The sequence below is a fragment of the Xyrauchen texanus genome, chromosome 21 (assembly GCF_025860055.1).
Source record: "Xyrauchen texanus isolate HMW12.3.18 chromosome 21, RBS_HiC_50CHRs, whole genome shotgun sequence".
Classification (NCBI taxonomy): Eukaryota; Metazoa; Chordata; class Actinopteri; order Cypriniformes; family Catostomidae; genus Xyrauchen; species Xyrauchen texanus.
In genome coordinates this window covers 30,674,865-30,702,240 of record NC_068296.1, presented here as the reverse complement: position 1 = coordinate 30,702,240, position 27,376 = coordinate 30,674,865, and the positions used below count along the sequence as shown (strand labels likewise).

The 27,376-nt window shown below is 41.6% G+C and overlaps 1 protein-coding gene across 3 annotated transcripts in view; it reads right to left on the bottom strand.

Moving 5' to 3' along the window:
• The window catches only part of LOC127661629 (spectrin beta chain, non-erythrocytic 4-like), a 96,372-nt gene that overhangs the window by 47,650 nt on the left and 21,346 nt on the right, over nucleotides 1-27,376 (bottom strand). For all 3 annotated transcript variants that reach the window (XM_052152423.1, XM_052152426.1, XM_052152424.1), the window contains exons 7-16: nucleotides 24,149-24,261; nucleotides 23,084-23,271; nucleotides 22,535-22,652; nucleotides 21,650-21,808; nucleotides 21,109-21,411; nucleotides 14,277-14,427; nucleotides 12,241-13,111; nucleotides 11,527-11,664; nucleotides 7,205-7,961; nucleotides 960-1,162 (exon numbers count right to left, since the gene is read on the bottom strand). In XM_052152423.1, the coding sequence (XP_052008383.1) occupies nucleotides 960-1,162; nucleotides 7,205-7,961; nucleotides 11,527-11,664; nucleotides 12,241-13,111; nucleotides 14,277-14,427; nucleotides 21,109-21,411; nucleotides 21,650-21,808; nucleotides 22,535-22,652; nucleotides 23,084-23,271; nucleotides 24,149-24,261 (3,001 nt within the window). The remainder of the gene's footprint in view (nucleotides 1-959; nucleotides 1,163-7,204; nucleotides 7,962-11,526; nucleotides 11,665-12,240; nucleotides 13,112-14,276; nucleotides 14,428-21,108; nucleotides 21,412-21,649; nucleotides 21,809-22,534; nucleotides 22,653-23,083; nucleotides 23,272-24,148; nucleotides 24,262-27,376) is intronic.

Sequence of the window (27,376 nt, the reverse complement as noted above, 5' to 3'; positions counted from 1 at the left end):
CATTCAACCCCAAAATATTTTGAATGTAACAGGGTTGGCACAACACATGTTTTGAAATTGAATGGGTTATTCATATTTTTATGTTATGAAGTGTGATTTTTTACAAGGCACATGAAAACTGAGTGACACTACCAGAATGTATCTGTATCAATTCAAATTATAAGTATACTGTGTAAAGTCAAAGTTTATTGTTATGGGGTTCAAGTAGCGCTTAAAGGTGTGGTCACATTTACCAATGGACGGTGAAATTCCGTGGGCAAAATACAGTCATCTCAATGGGAATCCACACAGTCTTGAATATTGTGCGATGGACTTCCGGTGTCAAATAATATCCCTTGTGAATTTCGCATTGAGTTCAAGTTTGGTGAACTTCGACAGCTGAATTAGCTGCATTGACCAATAGGAAGTTGCTTGGTTTGGCAATTACCTTTTTGTGGGTGGAGCTTCATACACAGCTACACTGACACTTAGCTGAGGTGCATATCGTACTGTTGTAACATAAAAAGAGCACATGCTTAAAATGTTCATCTGTGAGACTATTGAACTTCAGGGTAATAATATAATATTAATATGAAAATTATCTATAAATGATAAAAAATGTACTACCGTTGCCCTGTTAATATGTAATCATGTAATCTATCAAAAGTAACTGTAGTCTAATTGCAAGTATTTATAATTTAATAAAATTACAAGTACTTGGTTTTGTAATCTGATTACATAATCCATATTACATGTAATCCGTTACTACCAGCACTGGACACACCCCACTTTGATGGTCCCGAAGTTGATCATGGTTACACCCCTGGTACTTTTGGTTGAGAAAGCTCTCTTGAAAGTTTCGCAGTAACCTTTTCAAATGAACTGGTAAAAATAATAATTATAAAAAAATCCTGAAAGTTTCCTGAGAATGACCCAACTCTTTGAGATATAAAAATCAATACAGATGTTTTGGATTTTACCTGTTGGCGAGCAGGTCCACTCTCTCTCTGATCCGCTCTGAATAGATGTTGTTCTGGCTAATGAGACTCTCTCCTGCCTCTATGACAGCTTTAATGCGGTGAAGGTTGAGTTCCATGGTTGTGGTAAAGTCTTTGTGCTTCTTAATGGCTGCCTCTACTGTCTCCACTGTGGTGGGGAGCTCCACATGGGCTAAAGCTGACTCCTAAGATGAGGAGGAAAGGGGAAGACAAGGTAAAAAAAGAGAGAACACATCTAAAATTAAGCTTGCGGATCAGTTACACTATAAGCATATCCATATTGAGTACAATTAGGAAGCCATTGTTGGAACTGCTATGATTCCAATGCTCCCATATACTTCTGTAGTGACTCCACACAAAGGTATTCAACACAAAGCTAATTTAACAGACTTTTTTTTTTCAACTACAAACTGTCCCTTTAAATAGTTTTTTTGTGCAAACATCCAGTAATCTAATCATGCCAGATATTAAATGCTCTTACAAAACAATATTGTGGCAAATTTGGTTGTAATTTGACATATAAATTGTGTTAAATGTTTACCATATTAACATATGATGGTATACACATAGCTCATTGCTATTTCCCTGAATATCATGGTATTACAATGGTAAAATCTAAAAACTATGATATTACCATGGTACATGACCAAAATAAACATGGAATTAGCATGATATATCCATTACATGATATAACAGGTATAAAAGGCCAAAAAAAACAAACATGATATTGACATGTTAGATGTCCAAAAACGTCTAGGTTCCCTGTCAAAAAGCTACACTTTGATGCTACGCAACAACTTTAGGTGTGACCAGCTGTGAATATGTGTGCAAAACGTCACTGAAATTGACCAGAATTTATAGCCTCTGCTGGTGACATCATTGGATGCACCTGTAGCAGGGCTATAAATAGATGCGTCACCGGTGCAACGTCAGATCATTTGTATTCAGATCATGCTGTGTGTGTTGTGCTTCTTGACTTTCAGAACTTTCTACTTTCCTCTGTTAGGAGTTAGAATTGTTAGGCAGTGCGCAGAAACCTTTCTCTTTTCTTTAAAAAAATAAAAATAAGAAAAAGAATGAGTGATAAACAAAGCAAGCGGTGTGTGTTCCCATGTTTACACTCTATGGCTGAAACTGACACCAGTTTTGTTTTGTGTGTTTGGGGGAAGAGCATGCTGCTCTTGAGTTGGGTGCGAGCATTGCAAACTGTTTATAGTCAAAATGCTTCGCACTCGTCTCGCTTACTTCCCAGAGCCAGCGCTCACACTTTCATCGTGGGGCTCTCGCATAGATCTGGCTGAGGAGCGAGAGACTGGTCCGTCCCTATCGCTTGCTCTCTCCAGATCCAGCTGATCTTTCTCGTAAGCCTGAAGCACGCTTCTGCGCCTCTTCGGTTCATGAGGGGGACGCTGAACCTCTGAACATTCCACGCACAATAATAAAGCGGCTGAGGAATTACTCGAGGTGGTTACTCGGGCTGTGGCCAGGCTACACTTAGACTGGCCACAGGAACAAGAGACCAGTGTGGAAGCTACTGCCAGGTGTTTCTATGTGGGTTCTAAGAACAGTAGAAAAAGGCTACAGAATTAAATTCGATCGCCATCCTCCGTATTTCAACGGCGTGGTCTCCACTACCGTGAAACCGGAACAACAATTATTAGTTTGCTATGTGGGCCGCAACAGGGGGGCGGCCACCACCAAGCAGACTATGTCGCATTGGGTGAGGGACGCTATTGCCCTGGTCTACAAGGCGTGTGGTCAAGCTTCACCAGTAGGTATCAGGGCTCACTCTACCAGAGGGGTCACCTCCTCTAAAGCCTTGGCTAGAGGTGTCCCTCTGCAGCATGTCTCTGAAGGCCTGAAAGGACTATGGAGAGATCCCATGAGGGGAACAGGCATGGCCTGGGAGGGTTCAGCCTCTGGGCACCTCAAAGGAACCTGATAATCACATCGTGCTTCCCAAGGGACTTACCGTCCACTGCATCATGGTGAGCCAATATGGCGGCTACATAAACATTCAAGGTGGATGGGGACAGCCTACCCTTCAACCTCTCTTGCAGAAACGAGAGCACTGACCCGACTGCGCAGCTCTGCAGGTCTTCAGATCGGGAAGAACACCAATTTGCGAACAAGCGCCACTTCAGGGTGTAAAGTTGCCTGGTAGAGGGAGCTCTGGCTTGGTTAATCGTGTCAACGACAGCAGGTGGTAGGCCACTTAGATCTTCCACATCCCATCCAGGGGCCAAATGTGGATGCCAGAGGGTGCCCCATCCCTGAGAAAGAAGGTCCTTCCTCAAGGGAATGCACCAGGTAGTGGCTGTCGCAAGGAGCACCCGTGCAAGTAGGCTCACTGGGGGAAATGCGTATTTGCACAGCCCCCGGGGCCAGCTGTGTGCCAGTGCATCAATCCTGAGGGAAGCCTCCGCTAGGGAGTACCAGAGCGGGCAATGGGAGGTCTCTTTTACAAATATTCTCTTTTAGCAGCACTGACGAAGAGCCCAGGGGCAAAGCTGCACTGCCGTGCAGAGAAGGAGAAAGCTGCTGATATGCACCATAGGATCCAACAGCGTAAGCTCTGCAGAGGTGAGTGGAACAGTAAGTGATCTCAGCTAGCTGATCACACAACCGCTTGGCTCCGAAGAAGAAATCTGAATGGACAGACGCATGATTTCCTCCTTTTATACCCGTATGTCCAGGGGAGGGATTTGCAAATTCTGTCTGATCATTGGCCTTTTCTCAAGTTCAGAGGTAACTAAGGCCTTCAAATAAGTCCCCTAGTGTTGCTTCGCTTGATACAACATCGAAGTGAGTGACAGACGGGGAACATGGTATTACAATGGTAAATGTCTGAAAAAACATGATATTAACATAGCTCTGTCAGGATCCTGGCTCTCTAGTTGAGTTTTTGTTGTGTCGAGATCTTGTCACCTGCTTTTGTGTTTGTACCCATCTTATGTATCTAGTGTCAGAATCCTGCCACTTCGGTTGGTCTTGTTTATAGTTTTTGTGGCCGGATCCTGACACTAGTGTTGTGTGAGTGCACTTGGCTTTGTGTTTTTTCATTGCCATGTGCACTCTTGTCTGTACTGTCTTAATTGTAACTCTGCCCCCTATTTAACTCATTAGCAGTTCATCTCCCTCACCTACCCTCCTTGGTTGCCACTTGATTTTCCCCTCATGTGCTTTGTTTAGTGCTGTTTCATTTCTCTGGTCTAGTCGGTTTTCAAGTCAGGTCTGTTGATCCTATAGTGTTTTACTTTACTTAGTTTTGCCCTCTCACATTTTTTTTATTTTTCTGCAGTGTTTTATTATTCTGGCCTTTTGTATTTTTATGCCCAGTGTTTTATCCCCCCCCTCCTTAATAAAAGATATTTGTTATTTCCTACTGTCTCTTCATTCTACATTTCCAGACAGGTTAATGACCAATTTTATATATCCATTACAAGTAAACAATGGTAAATTCCAAAAAACCTTATACTGACATGTTAGATGTCCAAAAACATGGTAGTATCGTAGCACATCAAAACCATGGTATTACCATGGCACATGACCATAACATGGGACCTCCCTAGTGGCCAATAAGGGGTGCTAGTCATGTGTATTTTGAAGTTTAGTTTTATGTTCCGGTTCTTGTTTCCTCCCTCTCTTGATTGTTCCCCAGCTGTGCCTTGTTATCCTTGTTAGTCCTTGTGTATTTAAGCCCTCATATTAGTCTTTGTCCCATTTCGAGTATTGTTATTGTAATGTTCAAGTCAAATCATGTCAAGTCTGGTCTTTGTTTAGTTCTTGTTTTTGTATTATTGTCTCTGTAATAAAGCTACACCTTTGTTCACACCATCATCATCGTCTTCTACTCCTGCTTGCCAGCAACATCACAGACTACTCAACTGACCAACATTAACCCAGCAGATTGCCTCATGCATCTCCACCAGGGGAATCGTCCCCTTGAGGATTTTGTTGAAGAGTTTTGTGGACTCTGCTATCAGGTGGATTTCAGAGAGGTCGCCCTCAAGGACTTTTTCATGCAGGCATGACTCTGGCACAGTGTATCGATTTTGCCATTGGTTCGCCATTTACTGTAGGAGTAGTTAATGAGGACCTCAGCACTCTTACAGGGGAGGGGTCACCACGTCATAGTCCGCTGCCATGGTCACCCCGCCTGATTCCCCAGCCCTCTGAATTCCAGGCCGACTGGACCTCATCGCTGTCCGTGTACCCGGCCTTGACCCTGCCTCCATCAAATTCCCCTGCCACTCCTCCGAGTCCCCAGTAGCTCCACCCTGGCACTAGTGATCTCCTGGCCATCCTCCCGATCCCCAGTGGTCTCCTAGCATTCCACCTGGTCCAGCCAGTTCTTCAGGTCGTCTCTTGGCTGCCTGGCTGGTTTGTCCTGGTCTCCGGGATGTCCCCAGTCTCCTGGCCACCCACCTGGTCCATCCTGGTCTCTGGGCTGTCACTCCACTCCTGGTCGCCCGCCTGGTCTGCCCTGGTCCCCCAACCATCTGCCGGCTCTGCCCTGGTCCTCTGGCCCGCTGCAGGATTCACCGTTAACACCACTCACTCCTGATCCCCTGTGGTCTCCCGTCTCTCCTGATCCCCCATATTCTTCAACTCATTGCCTCCTCTACCCCTCTCAAGTTCTTGTTTTGGGCATCAGGAGCCATCCCTCAAAAGGTCCTTGTGTATTTAAGCTCTTATGTTAGCCTTTGTCCCATGTTTATTATTGATATTGTCACTTTCAAGTCATGTCAAGTCTGGTCTTTCTGTTTAGTTTATTTATTTTATTGTCACAAAGACAATAAAGCTGCATTTGAATTCACACCATCATCATCGTCTTCTGCCTGCCTGCAACATTACATAGCCTACACTATATAGAATAACAATGGAAAAGGTAAAAAAAAAAAAAGTTATGAAGAAACCAAATGCAGACTGCCAAAGTCTTTTATTCAGACAAAAAAAAACAAAAAACAGAATGCAAAACTGAATGCACAAAATCCCAGTCAGAGGTCAGATGGGCTTTAAACTAAAAATCCCATGGATGGAAACAACAAAAAAACTAAACAAACTAGAGAAACAAACAAAAGAGTTTAAACAAGAACTAACCTGACCAACAGGGACCATGACCAAACAGTAGGGACAGCATGAGGAAGAATCCAGCACCAGACAGGGCACACAAGGGAAATATAAAGAGGGAGAAATCAGGTAGGCCAACGATAGGGGCAGGTGGAGCAAATTAACAGATGTTCAGAGAAATAAGGGGGCGAGGTCAGGGAACAAGACCGAGAACAGAAACAGGCAGGGCAGTGGAACACATGGACACAAAATAACAGAAAAGAAACAACAGTACAAACGTGTCAGGATCCTGCCAGTAAACAAGAAACCAGAAAGAAGGCAGGATTCTGACAAAACTATGGTAATGATCCTATCCTTAAGACCCTAATCTTCCATTGTTCAGTTCTCATGACAATGTTTCCATGCAGAAAGCTGAAGCTCAGACATAAAAGGGACAAGAGGCTAATGAATGTCACTGCCATGTGTACTTAGTGCAAACCAGTTCACACTCAATGACATGTATAAAAGTGAGGATACAGAGGGATCTTATTCTGTGCCTGCAGGCATTGGCTTAAAGCCACTGCGAGCTTTAAGCAAACCAGAACAGACACATCTTCAAACATACACCCAGATAGGGCTAATGAAATGCATACCCTCTGACATTTAAACTGAATTTAAGATATTTTTATAAAGCAATGACCTAACATAAAAACAGAAAATGTCTCAGAATAAAAATTGAGAAATGACCTTTAACTGCCCTGAAGCCCCAGACATTTACAGATATGGCCACAAAAAATATCACTCTGATGCATTTGTCTGCTAATTCCCTGCTATATCAGAACTCATATGTAATAATAATAACCAATTAGATGTTTTAGAAGTTTCTACAAGACAGCAATGAGATAAAATGGAAAAGCAAATGGAGATTTCTGCACAAGTCTCCTGCTTCTCAGATTTTTGTCCAGAGAAAAAGACTCAAATAATGTCAAATTTTTTGTTACATTAAGCGTTTCAAAAGAGATCTAAAAAATGTCTCAAACTGTGATGTGGTTAAGGTCTAGAAATTACACACTTTATCTTAAACATAAAAAAAAACTATTACTTTGCTACCATAAAAATATCTTTCAAATTTGATGTGTGTATTGTGCAGTTGGCATTGGTGTGATGAATTTTACCTGGTTATTGAGGAAGGCCTCAGCCTGCTTGACATCCCTCAGGAAGAGATGGAAGATATGAGCTTGCACCAGCACCTCTCTTCTGCTCTCCCACATCTCCAGCAGCTTGTTCCAGCCCACATCCAGCTTGTGTAGCCACTGCTGCAGAGCTCCATGAGGTAACGGGGCTTCCTCTGACTCTAAAAGCTCATTCACAGCCTGAAGGCGCTCGTAGTCCTCTTCATATCTTCCTATCTCCTCTTTAAGTGCGGCGTGTTGGTTAATTAGCCGCTCTGCATCCTCTAAAACATTGGGAAGCTCATCTGAGGCAGCAGCAGTTTGGGTTTGCACCAACCAGGTGAGGAATGAGTCCAAGTCTTGAATGAACTGTTGCAAGCGACCAGCAACGGTTAAGGAGTCCTCACAACCTTGCAATGTCCGTTTCAGTTCCTCCCACTCCACGCTGATGCCCTCGAAGGGAACCAGGATGTCTACTGACTTGTCTGGATGGGATGTGGCGAGTTCCTCTGCCTCCTCCTGGAGGTGAATAAGTTTGGGCTCAAGAACCGCAAGAGCGCCTTCCATGGTGGAGAGCCTCCGCTGCAGGGCCAGAACACTGCCCAGGTCACTTCCCACATACTGTGTGGCATCTATGGCTTTCCGCTTTTCCTGAATCTGGGATTTGATCTCTGTGCATTCCAGTAAGTAGTTCTGAATTCGTAGGATAGAGTCCAGGTGATCTTTCTTCTGCTCAACCAGCTCGACGATACGGTTCCACCTATCATACGCACAAAGAAAACATTTTGATTGTCTGGATATCATCTGTCATTTTCTGTAAAGACCCAAATTAAATCATAATTGGAATTTCGTGGCTTTAAGTCGTTGATACCCTTTTAGCAATTATACACATTTACAACTGACTTTACAGGAATAGATATTGACATGTTGCCATATTGGATTTTTTGCACTGTTTACATTAATTTATAAATTATTTGATTTTATTTGAGAGTGAATAATTACTTAAAATTCAATCTGTTCATTGTACAATGTGATGATGGTGCTTTTAGAAAACTTGACTCATGTGTCACATCCCATGGATTATTTTTTGACACTTTTGGGTGCTTTTTTAAAGGTACACTCAGTAATTTGTTCCTCATTAAAAATAAATAAATACATCCTAAATACATGCGTTGTAATTTAGCAATATATATAGTAAATCATGACCACTCAAATTAAAATTAAGACTCCAGTCATATCAGTAACCTTTTAAAAGCTGTTTTTATTCTACATGGAGAGGGTCCGCACATGGGCGCTGCCATATTAGAATCTTAGATGCTTTCACACTGGCAGTTTAATTTGAAACAGAACACGGTTCACATGAAAAATTGGTAATGTGAATGCTGTCACGCGGACTCCTAAACTCCCAAGGTGTGCACCGTGGTACCGAACCAGAGACTACCTGTAGGAGGTGGTCTGAGTTTGGTTGCAATGGAACTGTAGCGTGATTCGCCTGAATATGAAAGCAACTCGGATGCACACTCGTTCAGGACGTAAAGTAACCTGCGCATGCGTTTTAGCCGATGACGACATCATTAGTTTCGACAACACAGGAGGATCCACACATTCCTGAAAGTCCCAAAAAAGTAATGACACCACAACAAGTACAATCAACACTATAAATACTGTCTGTCTATCTATCTATACACCTTATAAATACTATTATAGGTTATAAATATAGGATATAATAGGAGATGACAGTGGTGATCAATTCACCTTGGACACGAGAGTGAACGTGCAGTGTAAACAAAGACGCAAATTAATTCCTTGCAATCAGCTGTCTCCTCAAAAAACGCAGTTTGCGAGCAGCAGCAAGCCGCCTTCCCCATGTCATCTGATGAGTTACGCCATGAAGCACACATATACACATTTTTCGTTCACTCTGCTGTGCATTATGGCACCAAAATAACAAAAAACAAAAAGTATAATGAGTCGAGTTGTGTTCACCTTGAGTGTTTGTGATGACGTAAGATGAACGCAAACGGACCGGGGTTCGATTGAATCAAGTGAGTGTGAATCCAGACCAATGCTGCGGGGGGGCACCTGGAACAAACACACTCGGAATCGGACTGCAGCAAATGTTCCCAGTGTGAAAGCCCCATTAATCTCAGTAACCGTCCTGTTATTAGAGACAATTACTCATTGATTAAAGTAATCATGGCTGACTGTGAATACTACATTTCTACAATGACATCTGAATCTGAAAACTATTGATTTTAAATGATGCTGCATCCAAGCTGTTAGGAGTCTGTGTATGTCCGAGATGACACACAAGTTACTGAGTGCAACTTTAAGCTTTAAAGTGAGTCACTATCAACCGTTATTTTGTGTAAATCAGTGATCGCAACATTCTTTAAAATATTTACTGTTGTGTTTCACAGAAGAAAGTCATATGAGTTTGGAACAAAATAAGTGTGAGCACATAATTACAGAATTTTTATTTTTGGGTGAATTATCTCTTTAAAATGTAATTTCAAATGGCAAAATGGACTAAATAAATTTATGGCAATTTTTTTGTCCTATACAAAGAATGTCTTTTCCCCCTAAATTACACAGATGAGCCACAACATTAAAACCACCTGCCTAATATTGTGTAGGTCCCCCCTCCTGCCCCCAAAACAGCGCCAACCCGCATCTCCAAAGTGAACCAGTCTGGCCATTCTCTGTTGACCTCTGCAGGAGATCAGCAGTTACAGAAAAACTCAAACCAGCCCATCTGGCACCACCAATCATGCCACAATTTAAATCACTGAAATCACATTCTTTCCCCCATTCTGATGGTTGATGTGAAAATTAACTGAAGCTCCTGACCCATATCTGCATGATTTTATGAACTGCTCTGCTGCCCCACGATTGGCTTATTAGATAATCGCATGGATTATTGTTGGTCCAGATGAGTTGGTTTGAGTATTTCTGTAACTGCTGATCTGCTGGGATTTTCACACACAACAGTCTCTAGAATTTACTCAGAATGGTGCCAAAAACATCCAGTGAGCATCAGTGCTGTGGATGGAAACACCTTCTTGATGAGAGAGGTCAACAGAGAATGGTCAGACTGGTTCAAACTGACAAAGTCTACAATAACTCAGATAATCACTCTGTACAATTGTGGTGAGAAGAAAAGCATCTCTGAATGCTATTCTGAGATGCGGGTTGGGACTGTTTTGGAGGCACGTGGAGGACCTACACAATATTAAGCAGGTGGTTTTAAAGTTGTGTCTGATCAGTGTATATGGTAAATATAATTTGCTTTTGACTACCAATAAAATGTAGCAAATTACGGCTTTGCTCTGTAGTAAAATGAAGGCTGTTGGCAATAAAAAAATAAATACAAAAAAAACATCAATACTCTTGTTTCAAAATAATGTATTTCAGTAAAGAACAATTGCATTCTTCAAACTATTTCATGGGGCTTTCAAAGGAGCGGTATAGCTAAACTGACATTTTCATTTTACTTGCTTTTCCTGACCCCTATCTATCTTGCCCATGAGTACGGAGAGTAAAACTGATTCATTCCAAAAACATGACTCAGTCTGAATCATTCTCTATCCATGGATAACACACACACACACACACCCCAAGAACCCACCCACACAAACAAACACAAAAACACTCCAAGGGCACACCAGTAGCTCACAGCTCAAGCCCTAAAAACACAATATCATGACCCAATACACAGTAAACTACAAAAAAAAAAGTCTTCTAAACAGGCTGTGGTATTAATATCGAAGAATACAACAGCTTAAAGAAAACACAGAATGTGTTCGAGTATGGCCCATAATGTGGTGTTTTGAGACGGGTCAGGCACACACTGTATGTGGCAGCCACAGCAGATGGTAGCACATTGCTAGAGGCTATTTATGCCAGGGTCGGCCTAAAACGGATCGCTGGAGTTTTTCACACATACGTCACAGCTTGTTTCAGTGAAAGCTTATGAAACCAGCTGCTCATAGACACCCATGCAGAGCTGTGTAAAAGTGATTAACAACAGCAATCAAAGGAATGTGTGGGGTTTTCTGGATGAAAATATTTCAAAATGATAAAACTAATTAAATCAAATTGAAAACAAAAACATATCAGGGTATGGAAAGACTTAATGTGCTTAGTAATACGTACATTATGAGGGTAAGAAACAGATAATAAACAGAATTGGCAATTGAAATATTTAAACAGTGCTTTGTTGAAAGCTGAGGATTTTTAATAATGGACATGATTGGTTTTAAACTAACCCTTTGTTAAATAGATCACTTAATGTGGCTGGTGTTACCTGATGTGGTTGGTGTTACCTGCTGTTCAGGTGGTCTTGACATCCCCTTACTTCAGTGGAACTGGGGTGGCCGCTGTCTAAAAGCTGCTGGACGATCTGATTAACATCCAGTATTCTGCCCATTAGGCTGTTCATCTCCTGGTCCAAGCTCTCAAACCTAGCATACAAAGATGTGCAAGTTACTTCCCACTATATATTAAATATACAAAACATTTAACACATCATTATACTTTTGTGTCCAGGAAATTGGCTCTTTCTCTGTAAATTAGTGTTTTAATTTTTTTTTTACTAAACTTGGACATCTATGGCACCCTTAAAAATATATGGATGTCATTGTTTTAGATAACAAAATCGAATAAACCAAGTGGCGACTATACGACGCCATGCTGTTTAGTCATGAGACACGCAAGACCAATGAAGTTTGATGCTATTGACGTCCATCACTGCAGTGTTGACTAGCTTTATTACGCTAGGGTAATAAGACACAAAGAATGATGTAATAAGAGTGATCATATAGTTATGCTGCTTAATAAGTCGCCAACGCATCATACCAGACTGTGAAAAGGGTCCTTTAAATGGCAAAAAGTTGTTTGATGATTCTTCCAATATCTCCTAAGTCATAAAGGTTTGGAGCAACATTAGGGTAAGTTAAGACAAAATTTTCATTTTTGGCTGAAGTGTCCAAAGTTTTTGGGGCTACTGAAAGCAAGCAACCACTGGTGAGATTTTCTACCTGTGTGCTACCACCTCCACATCTTCTAGTCTCTCTGGAACATCCATTTTATTCAGCCACTGCTCCTTTTCATCGATCCACACCTCACAGGCGTTTACCTCGCTAAACATGCGATACACGGCCAGTGCGTCATGCAACCACTGCTGCCGCAACACGCCGACTTCAGCCACCTCTGTATAGAGCTGCTCCGTCTCAGCCATTCGTGCTCGCACCTCATCCAGCTCCCGATAATCCAACGGCAAAGCAACCATGTGTTTTCGAAGGTTTACTACTTGACCGCGGTGTTTGTCAATACTGTCTCGCACACCTCTGTGCTTTTTAAGGAGCGACTGCGTGGAGTACTCGTCGTGTCCAAAGTCCTCGCTAGAAACAAGCCGATATGCATCTTGAAGCCAAACTAGTAGATCATCCGTCTCTGTGCTGAATTGAAAAAAGTCTAGCGCATCTTGTAGGTTACACAGCCTCTGTGCAGCATGGTCTTCCAGTCTATTCCACTCCGCCATGGCATCCATCAGTCGCTCTTGTATTCCTACCATACCAAAGCTCTTCTGGGTGAGGATCTGCTTGCCCTTCATCATGGTCTGCTGAAGCAAGGCTTGGCGGGCCAGCAGTTCTCCGGCTAAACTTTTGTGCTTCTGTAGCAGTCGCAGGACGCTGCTCAGGTCTTTTCCACAGCTCTGAGTGGCCAAAATTGAGGTCTTCTCCCGGATCCAAGCCTCTGATTCTTCCACCTCTTGGATGAAGGCCCATAATTCGCATGAATCTTCCAGCTCTGACCGTCGCTTTGCAGCCAGCTGCTTTAACTCTTCCAGGCAGGTGTTTACATGGCTGACCCTGTTACAAATGACCTGAGGGTCACATGGCTGGTAACCTGAGCAAGACAAAGAGGAAAGAGAAAGGACGAAATTGGTAAAAATCAATATTACAGAGTAGTCAAAATTGTTAATTGTAGAGTATTTCTGTAAATATGAGCAAAGGATTTGATAGTACATTGAATAGTAATTCTGCCATTGGCCAAAGTGCATTAGCATTCATTCAAAATAACTAAATTACATTATACTGACACCTCGGAAATGTTATTTTACAAAATGTGTTTTTAAGAAAAGTGTCTAGAATTATTGACAAGTGGACACAGGCCTGTTTGAAACACTTAAAACATTATTTTCTATGCAGGGATCGTTCCAAACCCATACAACTTTTTTATTATATGAAAGACAAAAGGAGATGTTTAACAGAAATGTCATGCTGCTCTTTTCCTTGTAACAAAAGCATATAGTGACCAGGGGCTGTCGAGCTCCACAAAGGACAAAAATACATTATTAAAAATAAAAGTAATCCATACAACTTGTGTGGGGTAATCTAATTGTTCTGAAGCTATATGATAGCCTTATGTGAAGAAAAGACTGAAATTTAAATGGTTATTCACTGAAAATCTTGCCATCTGCCACAGCTCTCAAATCTCATTTGCACTTGCACTAATTGTAATTAGTTTTGCAAAAATCTTGATGTTTAGCATCACTGGAATATATTCCCTAACATAAAGCTACCATACTGCTTCAGAAGTCTTGAAATATAAGATATGAGTTGTACAGACTACTTTTCTGGTACTGTGCTTTTTTGTTCTTTTTGAAGCTTGTCGGCGCCAGTCAGTGGATGCTTTCATTGTATGGAAAAAAACAGTGTGAACATTAAACTTTTCCTTTTGCATATTCCTCTTTTATTTTCACAGAAGAAAGAAACTCAAACAGGTTTGAAATGGCATAAGGGTGAATAAATGCCCTTTTAAATGTTTAGGCGAACTAGTCCTTTTAACCTACAAGGAGTGTAAACTTCTGTAAAGTGTAAAGTTTCAAAAAATCTATTCTGGCCCTCTTGTGGTGCATTTTAAAAGTATAGATTATTTTACACACTCTACCCTGCAGAGGTCTCCGAACACCTCACTGGAAGAAACACACCCAGTAATGTCCACATCACAATCTGTCATCATGTTTTGACCCCAGAAAGCATCCCTGAATCAACATTCATCTTCATCATACCTTTGATTATGGTGAATTTGAGAGCTGCAGTGTTGAGAATTTGAACTCTATCAGCCTGTATTGCGATGTCTGCCTCCTGTAAACTTTGTTTCTGAATCATGTCCTCCACCTCAAGAAGGTGTTTACCATAGTCCTTGGAGAGCAGCTTAACCTGTAGTGAGAATATGGCACTTTGGTCAAGAATGGCCTTAAGTTAATTTGATCTAGTCTTGATAGTGAACACACAAGTATGAATGCAATAAAAAGAGGCTATTGATCATACATGTCATAATAAAAAAGATAAATGAAATAGAATGTATTATCAGTTATTTCTTGCAATTCACAAAATCAAACAATTAACAATATTTATGTGCTGTAATGTACAGTGAAAACGCTTCTATTTTGAAGTCTTTTCTCATTTAATACAAACATTTTAATAAAATTTTTATATGAATTTAAATTCTTTCATTATTTAGTATGTCTCCTTTTTGCTAATGACCCATGTTTATTTCCAGGTTTAAAAGAAAAAATCATTTTCAATGTACTCTCAGGTTTTTAGACCCCACACTGCAAAAAGTATTTTTTCTTATTATCCAGTAAAAATAGTTTTACATCCTTTAAACAAGAAAACAATACTCAAGAAGCCAAATGTAATGAGATATTAAATCTTGTTTTCAGAGAAATCTACCAACAATTTCTGGGGTTTATAATAGTTCAAGAAGAAACTATTTGTCATTTGGGTAAGAAACTTGTTTTCCCTTTGAATCATGCTTGCTTTTTAGAAAAAAATAGTTGTTTTTCTTGTTATTAACATTTCTAAATGTTGCTAGTTCTCTCTGAAATCAAGACAAAATACCTTATGCCCTTTTACTATATCATGAGGAATCAAATATTCTTTAATCTTTTGACATATCAAAGAATTGACATAGTCATTCTACTACAAAAACATACTGTAACAAGTGACATCTTTGACCATTGGCATGTATCTTGCGCCACTTTTAAAAGACACTGTGTCAAGTTACAACTCTGAAAAGGAGACCCCATTATGTTTTATTTAGCTGCACTCCATCTTGTTGTTTTGAACACAAACGCATCCTGGTCATGTTCTCGCACCTATCTGCACAATTTTTCATTGTTGGTGTATGAAATGCACTAGATGGACGTCTTTAAATGTTTTGATGCTTTTCCCATGGTGTGTGCATCAATGCAGGTCAGGGTGATACTGTATGTGTGCGCATCTTGTTTAACAGTGCTTTAGACTATGTATGTGCCTTTTTTGGCTCATATCAGTGTGGATTGGTTGTGTACCAGTCATAATACAATTCAAGCTTTGCAAAGGAACTATTATTGAAGGATGCAGCAGTTAAAAACTTCTAGGTTATTAGAAGGTTACAGCCTCCATTCCCTGATGGAGTTAACGAGACATTGTGTTGAGTGAAGCGACACTAGGGGACTTTCTTGAAGGCCTCGGTTACCACTGAACTTGAGAAAAGGCCAATGAGAATTTGGCAGACAGAATTTGCATGTCCCTCCTCCAGACATACGGGTATAAAGGGAGGCAATCGTGCATCTGTTCATTCAGGTTTTGCACTAAATAGCTGAGAATAAGTTTCGGCCATTGCAGTGGCTCAAATTCAGCATCGTGGCCAGGGGGACACAAAGTCTCGTTCCAAGCATGGGAGCAGGGAGCCTTTTCTCTCTCTATGTTTCTTGCATAGAGTTAAAGTGGCTGGAAGGCGTTCTTTTCCAACTCCTATTCTTTCAGGGGAAAAGACCCAGCGGAGACCACATCCTGCCCAGGCTGGGGGGAGGTAAAGAGTGGCGAAATACGTCACAAGGGTTTTCAGGCCACACGTGGCAATGGCGAGGGAGGAGTTGCTACAAACACGGCGACCGGGGGGCAGCGGGGACTGCCCTAGGGAGACGCGGGTCCGCCAGTAGGTGGACCGTATTGCAGAAAATACACACAGGGGGATTAATCCACAAGGGGCAGTGCTTGCAGGTTCACTACCTTGTCCCTGAAGGGGTCGTAGGAACCTTGGGCACGTAGCCCGGTTGCGGTCTAAGGACGACTTGGGTATTTGCCAAACCGAACTCCAGGCAAGTGTCGCTGACAGAGAACGCTTGCAGGTCCCCAACCCTCTTGATGGAAGTGAGCGCGATTAGGAGGGCCGTCTTCAAGGAAAGAGCCTTGAGCTCGACTGATTCTAGCGACTCGAAGGGGGTCTCTGAAGGCCTGAAAGGACCACAGAAATATCCCATGAGGGGAACAGGCATGACCTGGGAGGGTTCAGCCTCCAGGCACTTCTAAGGAAACTGATAATCAGATTGTGCTTCCCAAGGGACTTACCGTCCACTGCGTCATGGTGAGCCGATATGGCGGCTACATAAACCTTCAAGTTAGAGGGGGACAGCCTCCCCTCCAGCCTCTCCTGCAGAAATGAGAGCACTCAACCTGACTGCGCATCTCCGCGGGTCTTCAGATTGGGAAGAACACCAATTCGCGAACAAGCGCCACTTCACGGCGTAAAGCTGCCTGGTAGTGGGAGCTCTGGCTTGGTTGATCGTGTCTACGACAGCAGGTGGTAGGCCACTTAGATCTTCCGCATCCTGTCCAGGGGCCAGACGTGGAGGTTCCAGAGGTCTGGGCAAGGATGCGAGAGGGATCCCCGTCCCTGAGAAAGAAGGTCCTTCCTCAGGGGGATTTTCCAGGGAGGGAATGTCGCAAGGAGCGTGAGATCCGAGAACAAAGTCCGAGTGGGCCAATAGGGGTCCACTAGAGTCACTTCTTCCTCGTCCTCCCTGACCTTGCACAACACCCATGCAAGTAGGCTCACTGAGGGAAATGCTTACTTGCACAGCCCCCGGGGCCAGCTGTGTGCCAGCACGTCTGTCCCGAGGGGAACCTCCGCTATGGAGTACCAGTGCGGGCATTGGGAGGTCTCTTGGGAAACGAACAGGTCTACCTGTGCTTTGCCAAACCACTCTAAGATCAGCTGGACCACCTGGGGGTGGAGCCCCCACTCTCTGCTGGGCATGCCCTGTCACCACTGCGTGTCTGCTGCCGTGTCGAGGTTGCCCGGGATATGAGTCTTGAGTCACTGCTGAGGAGATGGCGGGCGAGTTGCGACATGTGACGAAAGCAGGCAAGCAGATGGAAAACATGCCCATGCTGGCAATGGTGGCGGAGCATGATGTGGGAAATGGCCTCCGTCTGTTTCTTCACCGCCGAGAACTGTTGGGCGAAATCATCGACGATGTTGCTGAATAGACCGAGCTGGGAGACGGGGGCATTGAGAAAGCGAGCTTTGTCTACCTCCCGCATCTCGACCTGGTTCAGCCATAGGTGAAGTTCCTGGACCACGATGGTGGACATCGCCTGCCTGAGTGTCTGCGCTGTTACCTTTGTGGCCCGGAGGGTGAGGTCGGTCGCAGTGCGCAAACTACCCAAGTGCAGATCTTTGAGTGCCTTGGCCTGATGAACCTGCAGGAGGGCCATGGCATGAAGGGCAGAGGCGACCTGTCCAGTGGCGCTGTAGGCTTTGGCGGTCAATGACGAGTTCCAGTCCTACCCCACGCTGACGGTGGTCCGAGCAAGCAGGTTGGCCATCTGGGCGAGTGGAACCGAAGGCGGCATGCGCATCAGATGCCAGAACACTCTCCAATGCAGCGGTGAATTGATCATCCAGCTCAGGGGGCTCGAGGGAGTAAACAGACTGGCCATGAGGTGAGCTGCTCTCACCTCGAGCGTGCCGGGGGGTGGGTGGTTCGAGGGATCTACCCGGCGAAACTGAGCCCTTTGCCATCCCCAAATCGCCTCCATCGCCAGCCGGGTCGTCCTCAATCCCGTGGGAAGGAGCGGTAGGCTGGAGTGGCGTTCCTCTTTAAGAAGGAAAGCCACGACCGCAATGTTGCCATGGTTAAGTTCTTGCAGTGAGAACATGAACCATCCACAAATGCCGCCTCAGTGTGATCACGGCCTAGACACATGAGGCAGCGTCTATGACCATCAGGAATGGTGAGAAATCTAATGAATCCAGGAACTACACAGGGGCGGAAGGGCATCTTTACAAAGACGCGTCCTGAAAAGGACATTCAATGCCAGCTGTGTATTGCTCTTTTAGAGAAAATAAACTCTTTTATGAATACTCTGTTTTAGCAGCACTGTCGAAGCGCCCAGGGGCAAAGTTGCACTGCTGTACAGAGAAGGAGATAGCTGCTGATATGCGCATAGATCCAACAGCATATATTCTGCAGAGGTGAGTGGAACAGTAAGTGATCTCAGCCCACTGATCGCACAACCGCTCGGCTCCGAAGAACTCTGAATGAACAGATGCACGATTCCCTCCCTTTATACCCATATGTCCGGGGGAGGGACATGAAAATTCTGTCTGCCAAATTGTCATTGACCTTTTCTTCAGAGGTAACCGAGGCCTTCAAGAAAGTCCCTTAGTCTCGTTTCACTTGACACAACGTCGAAGCGACAGACGGGACACTACTGGAACACTATTGGACCCGATCGCAAAACCGTAAGTAAACAGTTTCATTCATGAATGTTTTAAATGTCATGGCTATTTGAGATTTGATGTGCTGTTGTGCTTGAGTGAACAGTTTAATTAGGATTGCTAATAGTTGCGGGTAGTGAAAGGTGCCCTCCACGACCTCGTCAGCTCATCATGCACCTCCATTCATGTGTAAACCCTAAAATGTAGTTTTATAATGTTGTGGCACTTGTTCATTCTCTTCCGATTGAGTTTCAAATATGGCTGTTTATTCGAGGGGCTGCACGATGCTGGCCAATCATAACAGTGGGTGTTTATGTTGAAGTTTAGGACGTGCTGACAACCAAAACCGATTGTTTCAGACAGAAGGGCCAGAGACCGTTTTAATGCAAAAAAACTTTACTAACATTATCAGTGGACCTCAGGGAAGGTAATAATAAAAAAAAGAGTATGTCATGACCCCTTTAAGAATGTTAAGATATTTTTTACTGGAGAACAAGACAAAAATACATTGTGTAATTTCAGCATAGCATAGTAGGAGCGGAGCAATCAGAATGGCAAGTGTGATTCACGAGCTGATGATGATGGGGCTGAATTTAACAACAGACTACAGTGGGGTAACAGCGCAGAGGCTGTTCAGAAACACAGATTAGTTTCCCGGACATAGGTCTTTAAAGTAAAATAATTTTATTAAGCAAATTCGGACGTCTTAAGGTCCATCGATTCGCACGGTATAAGTGATGTCTGTATAAATCACAGAGACACAAAGCTGTCACACATAACTAACCCATCAGAAGCTGTGCTGAATAATTATGAAGTATTAAACATGCAAATACTGTTTCTGGGATTATTAGAAGGAAATTACTGGAATATCTGACAAAATACAACAGAACTAGTTACATTAGCAAGTCTGTAATCCTACAATACACTCTTGAATTAGAATTATAAAGAATATTTTCATATTATGTTATTTTTATCTGTCCCTCCGAAAATGTTCCTAATCAAAAGAAATTGTGCTCATTTGTTTCTCGTGCATCAGTCCAAATGCAACAGTCAGCGTTAGATGAAGGTTTGAAGAGCATTTTAGATTTTCTAGTGTCTTCTCAATGACCAACAACCACTTCAGACACTTAGTGAATAAAGATTTGATTATTGGCTGAGAGAACGGACTTGCTACTAAATCGGTTGTGTGTAATAAACAATAGGTCAATATTAGGCATAATCTGTGAATTAACAATGTGTATATAACATGAAATCAGACAACCCCAACAAGACCAACACTGACTGATATACAAAGAACAAAAACAAAAATATCTGTATGGTTCAGAAATGAGAAATGTAACTGGTGTTACAAGAGGAAGTAGACTGTTCCAAATATTAATCTTCACCCTGCAGCTGAACAGCTCTGATAATAATATCCTAATAGCCATAGTGATCTTGCTTCTTTTCATATCAAATGCCACTATCATGTTGAATTAATGTTTACATTTTGAAACATTACCTAATTAAATGTATACTTACATTTTAGATATTGAGCAGCTCGTGATTTCCAGACACGTGTATAACTGGGGTTTAACAAAGTTTATTACGTCTCATTCGGCACTTCATCCCTGAAGGCGAATTATTGAGAGAAAATGTGTTTGTTTTTCTACAGTGGGAATAAAACTTGCAAGAACTAGAAAGAAACTGTTGATTTCTTGTATTCCTATGTGTGGATTACTAATTTTCACCAACATGTAAAAACAAAAAATGTGGGGATTTCACGCACTGTGAACACGGAATGTGCAGGGATACTTAACATGTTGCACAAGATGTTAAATCCCACTACGAAATTCATTAAGTGGGGTTTTTTCCTGCTATTTGCTACACATTGGTAATTGCTGCTGCTAAGACATTTGGAAAAGAGCGAGACAGTGCTAGGAGTGTGCGCTCAGTGTCTGCATGATCTTGTGCGTGCACACGACTGTGCCTTGGCGCGTCCAGTATATATTGCACGTCTTGGCGAGATAAATATACTCGTGCTCACTCCTCGGTTAGAAGACTTTGTTCGCTCCATGTCAGTTTTGTGGTCTCTCGCTTGTTGATTGCTTGCACTCATTTTATAAATTCAGCACTGGCCCGATCGAATCTTTCTCACACTCGGGCAGTCCTTATTGTCAAGCCCTGCAAAGAAATGATGCCTAGTTTCTTTCTCATTTCATGCTGCTCCGCTTCAACAGCGAATATTTGAGAAGAGCGACAACTCTCTCCAAGTCGCTCACATGCTCAGGTGCATTGTATATTTCTGTATATTTGTGCCATAATGAAAAAGCATATTGATATCATGAACCACTAAAACTCAGCTAACTGACCTGCATTTCCTCCATCCAATCGATCATGTAGACCATCTCTTGGAAGGTCTTCTGCAGGGCCACATTCTTCTCCAGGCGGGATTTGCGTCCCACCACCAGCTCCTTCAGAAGACTCCACTGGCTGAGGATGTTTTCTTTGCGTGCAGAGATACGACGAATGTCATAGTAGCCCTCTGACTCCATCTCACATGCTAGCTCCACCACCACAGTGATGCGCTCCTCATACGACAAGATGTCTGCTTCAATCGCCTCGTGTTTCTTCATGGCTGCTTCTACCGCTGGCAGGTCATAGCCAAAGTTATCCTGAGAAAAAGCACAGGTTTAAAGTACTTGATACACATCACATTAAACATAACTGAATGTATGAGTGGTATAGGACTACTGAGGATTGTTTTACAGCTTTCTGAGGAGAGAATGTGTCATATATGTGCAATGATATGCAACGGTTTGTTGGACCTCATTGTTTTAAATCCCACTTTTTGCTATCAATGGACTCTAAATGTAACACATACATTACACTTGATTTGTCCTGTTTACTTACCTGTGAGACGAGACGTTGGTTTTCATTTAGCCAAGCCTGCCTCATGGTGATCTTATGGTCAAATCGTTGAGACAGAAGTTCAAGCTTTTCCTGACGAATCAGCTCTTTTCTAAGAGCCACGCCCCTCTCGTGCTCCGCCTTCTCTAATCTCTTCCATGCCTTTCATGAAACAAAAAAAGCATTTAATCAAGAATATTCATTCATTGATCCAGATTTAAAAATACAAAATTCAATAAATAAAATCTTTTTACAGTAACCAATTGGGTGAATCTCTCGTCATATTTCTAAAAAGAGTAAAATTATACATATATATTTAGCATAAAACATTGAGACGTTCCAAAAGTTTCAGATTGGCATATGTGTGATGCGGATATATAAAATTTATTTCGGACATACAATAATATAAAATACAGTTTCCAATTATTATTGTATATGTTATAATTATTTAAATATGATTATTTATAATTAATTAATCAATATATATTGAATTATGTTTATTTACAAGTATCTATATATATATATCTATATATATATATATATATATATATATAAATGAATCGGCATATCATATAAATAATTCTAAATAATTGGATTACAAATCTTAAATCGATTGACAGACCTAATAATTATTTTCTCACATGACAGCAATAAGAATTGGAGGGGTGCGTAATTGTCATGAGGATAATGTCACAAGGCAAAGTAAACTTGCCTATTAATTTTCACTTCATGCAAAATATAATTTCTTTTTTTATTATTTAGTTATTATGATTCTGGACTAAAATATGACCTGGACATGTTCTTGCCAGCTTTCTTGAAATTCACCCTGAGCCACCCTGTCTGAGTATAAATCCAGTTGAAGGACAGATTAACTAAACAGGTACATACCTTATTAATGTCTGAGATCAGTTTCCCGTCGTGAGGCACATATGGCTTCTGATTGTTAGCTCGGAGCTTACTTTGGATGGTGAAAAGCAGCACCTCCAGATTTCCTTTCTCCTGGAACCTGGATAAACACAGGACATACATCCATGCCACAAATAAGCACAAAAATGATCAGCATCTATCTTCCATATCTATATGTGTTTCCATTAAAACAGCCCAACAGAACATACACTTACTATTTCAGACCCAACCACATAACAAACTGTATGTGAGTAGCAGTGTACAGCAGCTTAGGTCAGTAGTTGTAAACAAGCTGTTTTAATTGCAGTAGAAGTTACAACTGTCTCATGCCACAAGTTGCAAGTTTCAGCACATTCCTTGATTATAAGATTAATTAAATGGTATCAACAATTTTTGATGCCAAATGGACAAAAGCACATCAGACTGAAGGAGGTTCCAATATTATGTGTGAGACTGAAAACAACAGTATTTTGCTTGCAGTCATGAAATTTCAGGCAAAAAAAACTTCTGTTTTGTTTATTCTACTCTTACTTTATGGGCTTCTCGATGGTGCAGTAGGTGGTAAAGGCTTGAAGTTGTTGCTGAACGCCAGATAGCGAATTAGCAAACTTCTGGTTGCTAATGATGCTTATGGTTCTCTCGATCCACTCCAACAGGTCAGATGATAATGCCTCATAACGCCGAATGATCTTGTCAGCTTCTAAAGCATTGTCCAGCACCTAGAGAGAAGGACAGAGATGTAAAGTTTGTCTGATAAAACTTAGAAGGTTTAGAGATTCTCATAAGAAGTCTATGTGCAGGACTACACAGTAACAACTCTTTTTTGACAAACTTCATTACAAACTATTTACATTAGGCAATGGTGACATAAGTGAAAAAGGAAAGTTTTTACATTTAAATACAAAGATGAGCTGATGTATTCTGCACCATAAGGCCAGGAACAATAAAGGGATAGTGCACCCATAAATGAAAATTCTGTCATCATTTATTCACCCTCGTGCCATCCCAGATGTGCATGACTTACTTTCTTCTGCTGAACACAAACAAAGATTTTTAGAAGAATATTTCAGCTCAAATTTTGAAGGTCCAAAAAGCACATAAATGGAGCATAAAATTAACCCATGAGAATTCATTGGTTTAATCCATATCTTCAGAAGTGATATGATAGGTGTGGGTGAGAAAAGTCTTCTTTTATTTTTGGTATTTCCATATCTCTGCTTATTGGGCAGGGAGGAGAATTTATAGTAAATATAACTTAAATATTGATCTGTTTCTCACCACACATATCATATCACTTCTGAAGGTATGGATATAACCAAAGGTTATATCCAATGGATTCCTTTTATGCTTTCTTTATGTGCATTTTGGACCTTCAAATTTCTGGCCACCATTCACTTGCATTGTATGGACATACAGGGATGAAATATTCTTCTAAAAAAATGTTTGTGTTCAGCATAAGAAAGAAAGTCATACACATCTAGGATGGCATAAGGGTGAGAAAATGAAGAGAGAATTAAAATGTTTGGGTAAGTTATCCCTTTAAGAAAATAAATAGTGTCAAATTTGATTTTATGTTAGTGTGCCAAAAACACTTACCTTTCCAATCCTCTTCCCTTCAACAATAAGTGCCTTCATTTTGGAGAAGTAATGGTAGTAGGACACTACATATGTGATGATAGACTTCTCATCTGGATTCTCTGTGTTTACATCTGTGTTGTGACAAAATAGTTATTGTTTCGAGGAGTGATCAAACCAGACATTAATAGATTGGCTATTATTGTTACTTGCTACACAGTTTTTAGTTTTAGTCTTTTGATGAAAATGTCATAATCATTCAAATTAGTTCCCCTTCTGTCACTCACTAGACATTGTGTTGATAAAGTGATACTAGGGGTCGCTCCTGGGAGCGGCAGACATCTCTGATCTTTGAGATGAAAATCGTGGAGTGAAATTTGCATGCCACTCCCCCGGACATATGGGTATATAAGGAGATGGAATGCATAAACACATTCCAACTTCTTCTTCGGAGCCAAGCGGATGTATTCACTGAGCTGAATTACTCTGCCGTCCATTCATCTCTTACTCTCACGAGCTGTTGGTCTCTACGGCACATTACAGCGGTTCTCCCTCTCTCACACCGGCATTGTACAGAGAAACACCCCAGGGCACTTCAGCAGCAGAGAAAAAAAAGAGCATATTTTCTCTAACGGAGAATATATTTCCAACTAAAAGAGTGGCACTTACCAAAGTGTCTTTTTCAAGATGCCTTTTCGTTTGTGTGTTATTCCTGGTTGTGGTCGCTATCTCTCTGCTTCTGATGGCCACGATCGCTGTCTCACGTGTTTGGGTGCTACCCTCGCGGATGGCGATCGTGGATGGATCGTGCCATCATTGCAAGAGAATGACCATGGCTACGTTGCGGGCGGCTTTCCTTCGTCAGAGGAATAGCCACCCCAGCGGCTCCTCGGCTCGGTCCTTCTACCTACGGGTATGAGGTGGTTAGCACTGGGGGCGATTTGGGAACTTCAATGGGAGCTTCTCTGCTGGGAAACCCCTCACGGACCTCCCATTCCCCATTCCCTTCAGGTAGGATCTACCACGGAACCCTTCCACATGCCGTGCTTCCAACCGGACTCGTGAAGACCATGTGACATATTCCCACTCTAAAGGTCCTCCTCTTTGGAGGGACACCTTCCAAAGTGGACCTTATATGGCTCCCAGTTGAACGATTTCGTTCCTTTTGGGGAGAAAAAAAGAGTTGAGTCCACGGCTGGGTCAGCCGGTCCGTTTTTAAGGGCAGTCGACTTGTCCCCAAGGTGAAGGGAACCATATGACACCTTCGTGTGCATTGGGGGAGCTTACGTGGCAGCCTGGTGCGCTGGCTACGAGACACACAGAGCTCTGCCAGTCTTGTACCGCCAGTCGACGTAACACAGTTCAGAAGTTGGGGCATTTTCCATAGGGACCCCTAGTGTCAATTCATCGACACAATGTTGAGGGAGTGACAGAAGGGGAATGTCTCGGTTTTTGTTGTAACCTCGTTCCCTGATGGAGGAGGGATGTGTCCCTCCTGCCACAACACCGAACTACCCGCTGAATCAGCCTGGACCTTGTCTCGGCTCCTCAGTGCAAAACCTGAATGAGTGTATGCATTGCAGCTCCTTCCAAATTCCACTCGCCAATTTTCATTGGCCTTTTCTCAAAGATCAGAGATGTCTGGGGCTCCCAGAAGCGACCACTAGTGTCACTTCATCGACACAACATCTCATTCCCTCTATCAGGAAATGGAGGTTACGACAGTAACCGAGACATCAGTTTTCCTAAATCTGAATGAAAATTACATATTTTAGGTGATGATAATGTGCAAAATGACAAAATCATGTAAAACACCAAACTTTAATCAAACATTCAAACATAAAAAATATGTAAAAAATTAAAGATACAACAAATAATACTGTCATTGTGAAAACCTGAGCTCCTGAAAAAACAGCATACAATTAATATATAGAAGTAGCTACTTTTCGTTACTGTATCTGAATTCTTCATGAGACTGTTATTAATTTCCGATGTTTTACACATTCTGCCAAGCACGTAATTTAGTTCAGGTTTACCTGTCCATTTACTTAATTGTCTGTGCATATTTGAAATATTACATATATGTTGTGATATAACACTTATATAGAGTGATAAATCTCATGTCTAAATAGGATGCTTGAGTTGGGTAATTAACATGTTTGCAGTGCTGGGCGGATTACTTGTGAATTGTAATCAGGTACTGATTACAAATTATATGACAACAAATGCAATCAGTAACTTAATCTCCTAGTTTACATTTTTGGGGTAATCTAATCAGATTACTTTTGGATTACTTTCAACCTCATTCTATTTTATTTTATTTTATGTGACATGCATTTGAGTAAGATTATCATTTTAACATAGAAGTACAAATAGGAAGAACCTTTATTACATTCTTTATTACTAACAAAAAGAGCCTCATAAAAAAGCTCCTTCTGACATTTTTAAATAGTGCAATAAACTATTACATTAATTAAATAAACATGAAATCTAACAGTGTCATGTTTATTCTTTTGGTTCTTGTTTTCATGTAATTTAATTTTAAAATCTAGTTCCTGTTTTATGTCATGTGATTCCTGTTTCCCTCATGTGATCTTGTCATGTTCATGCATCTTGTTTTCATTGGTTCATTGGTTGATTACTTTGTTATTAGTATTGTCTTTTCATTGGTTTAAGTTAATTTAGTTTGTTATCTTGTTTATAGTTTAGTCTTGTGATTTGTTGTCTTGTTTACTTCTTAACCATTTCCTTGTATTTAAGCCCTCATGTTTGCCATTGTGTTTTGTCAGGTATTGTGAATGTAACTTGTTTTGCTCAAGCCAAATCACGCCAAGTCAAGTCTAGTTTTAGTCAAGTTTTGATTATGTCATGTCATGTCATGTCTAGTCTAGTCGTTAATTTTTTTGTTTTGTTTTGATTCACGTTTAATATTAGGGTTAATATTAATAGGGATTCCACATTTGAAAAATAAACCTACACTTGGGTTCATCATGTCATCTTTGTCTCCCTGTCACTACCTGTGTCCAGAAACGTTACAGAATACCTGACCGACAACAATTAACCCAACAGTTCAGCTCCTCAGCCTACATCAGGGGTATGTTCTCCTGGAGGAATACGTGGAGTATTTCTGCAATCTAGCCAGCAATTTGGGCTTTAATGAGGTCACCCTCAAGGACATTTTTCAGGTGGGACTTAAGGAGCCCATCTCCTTCTTGATGCCTGGCGGTCACAGTCCCCTCAATCTGGTCC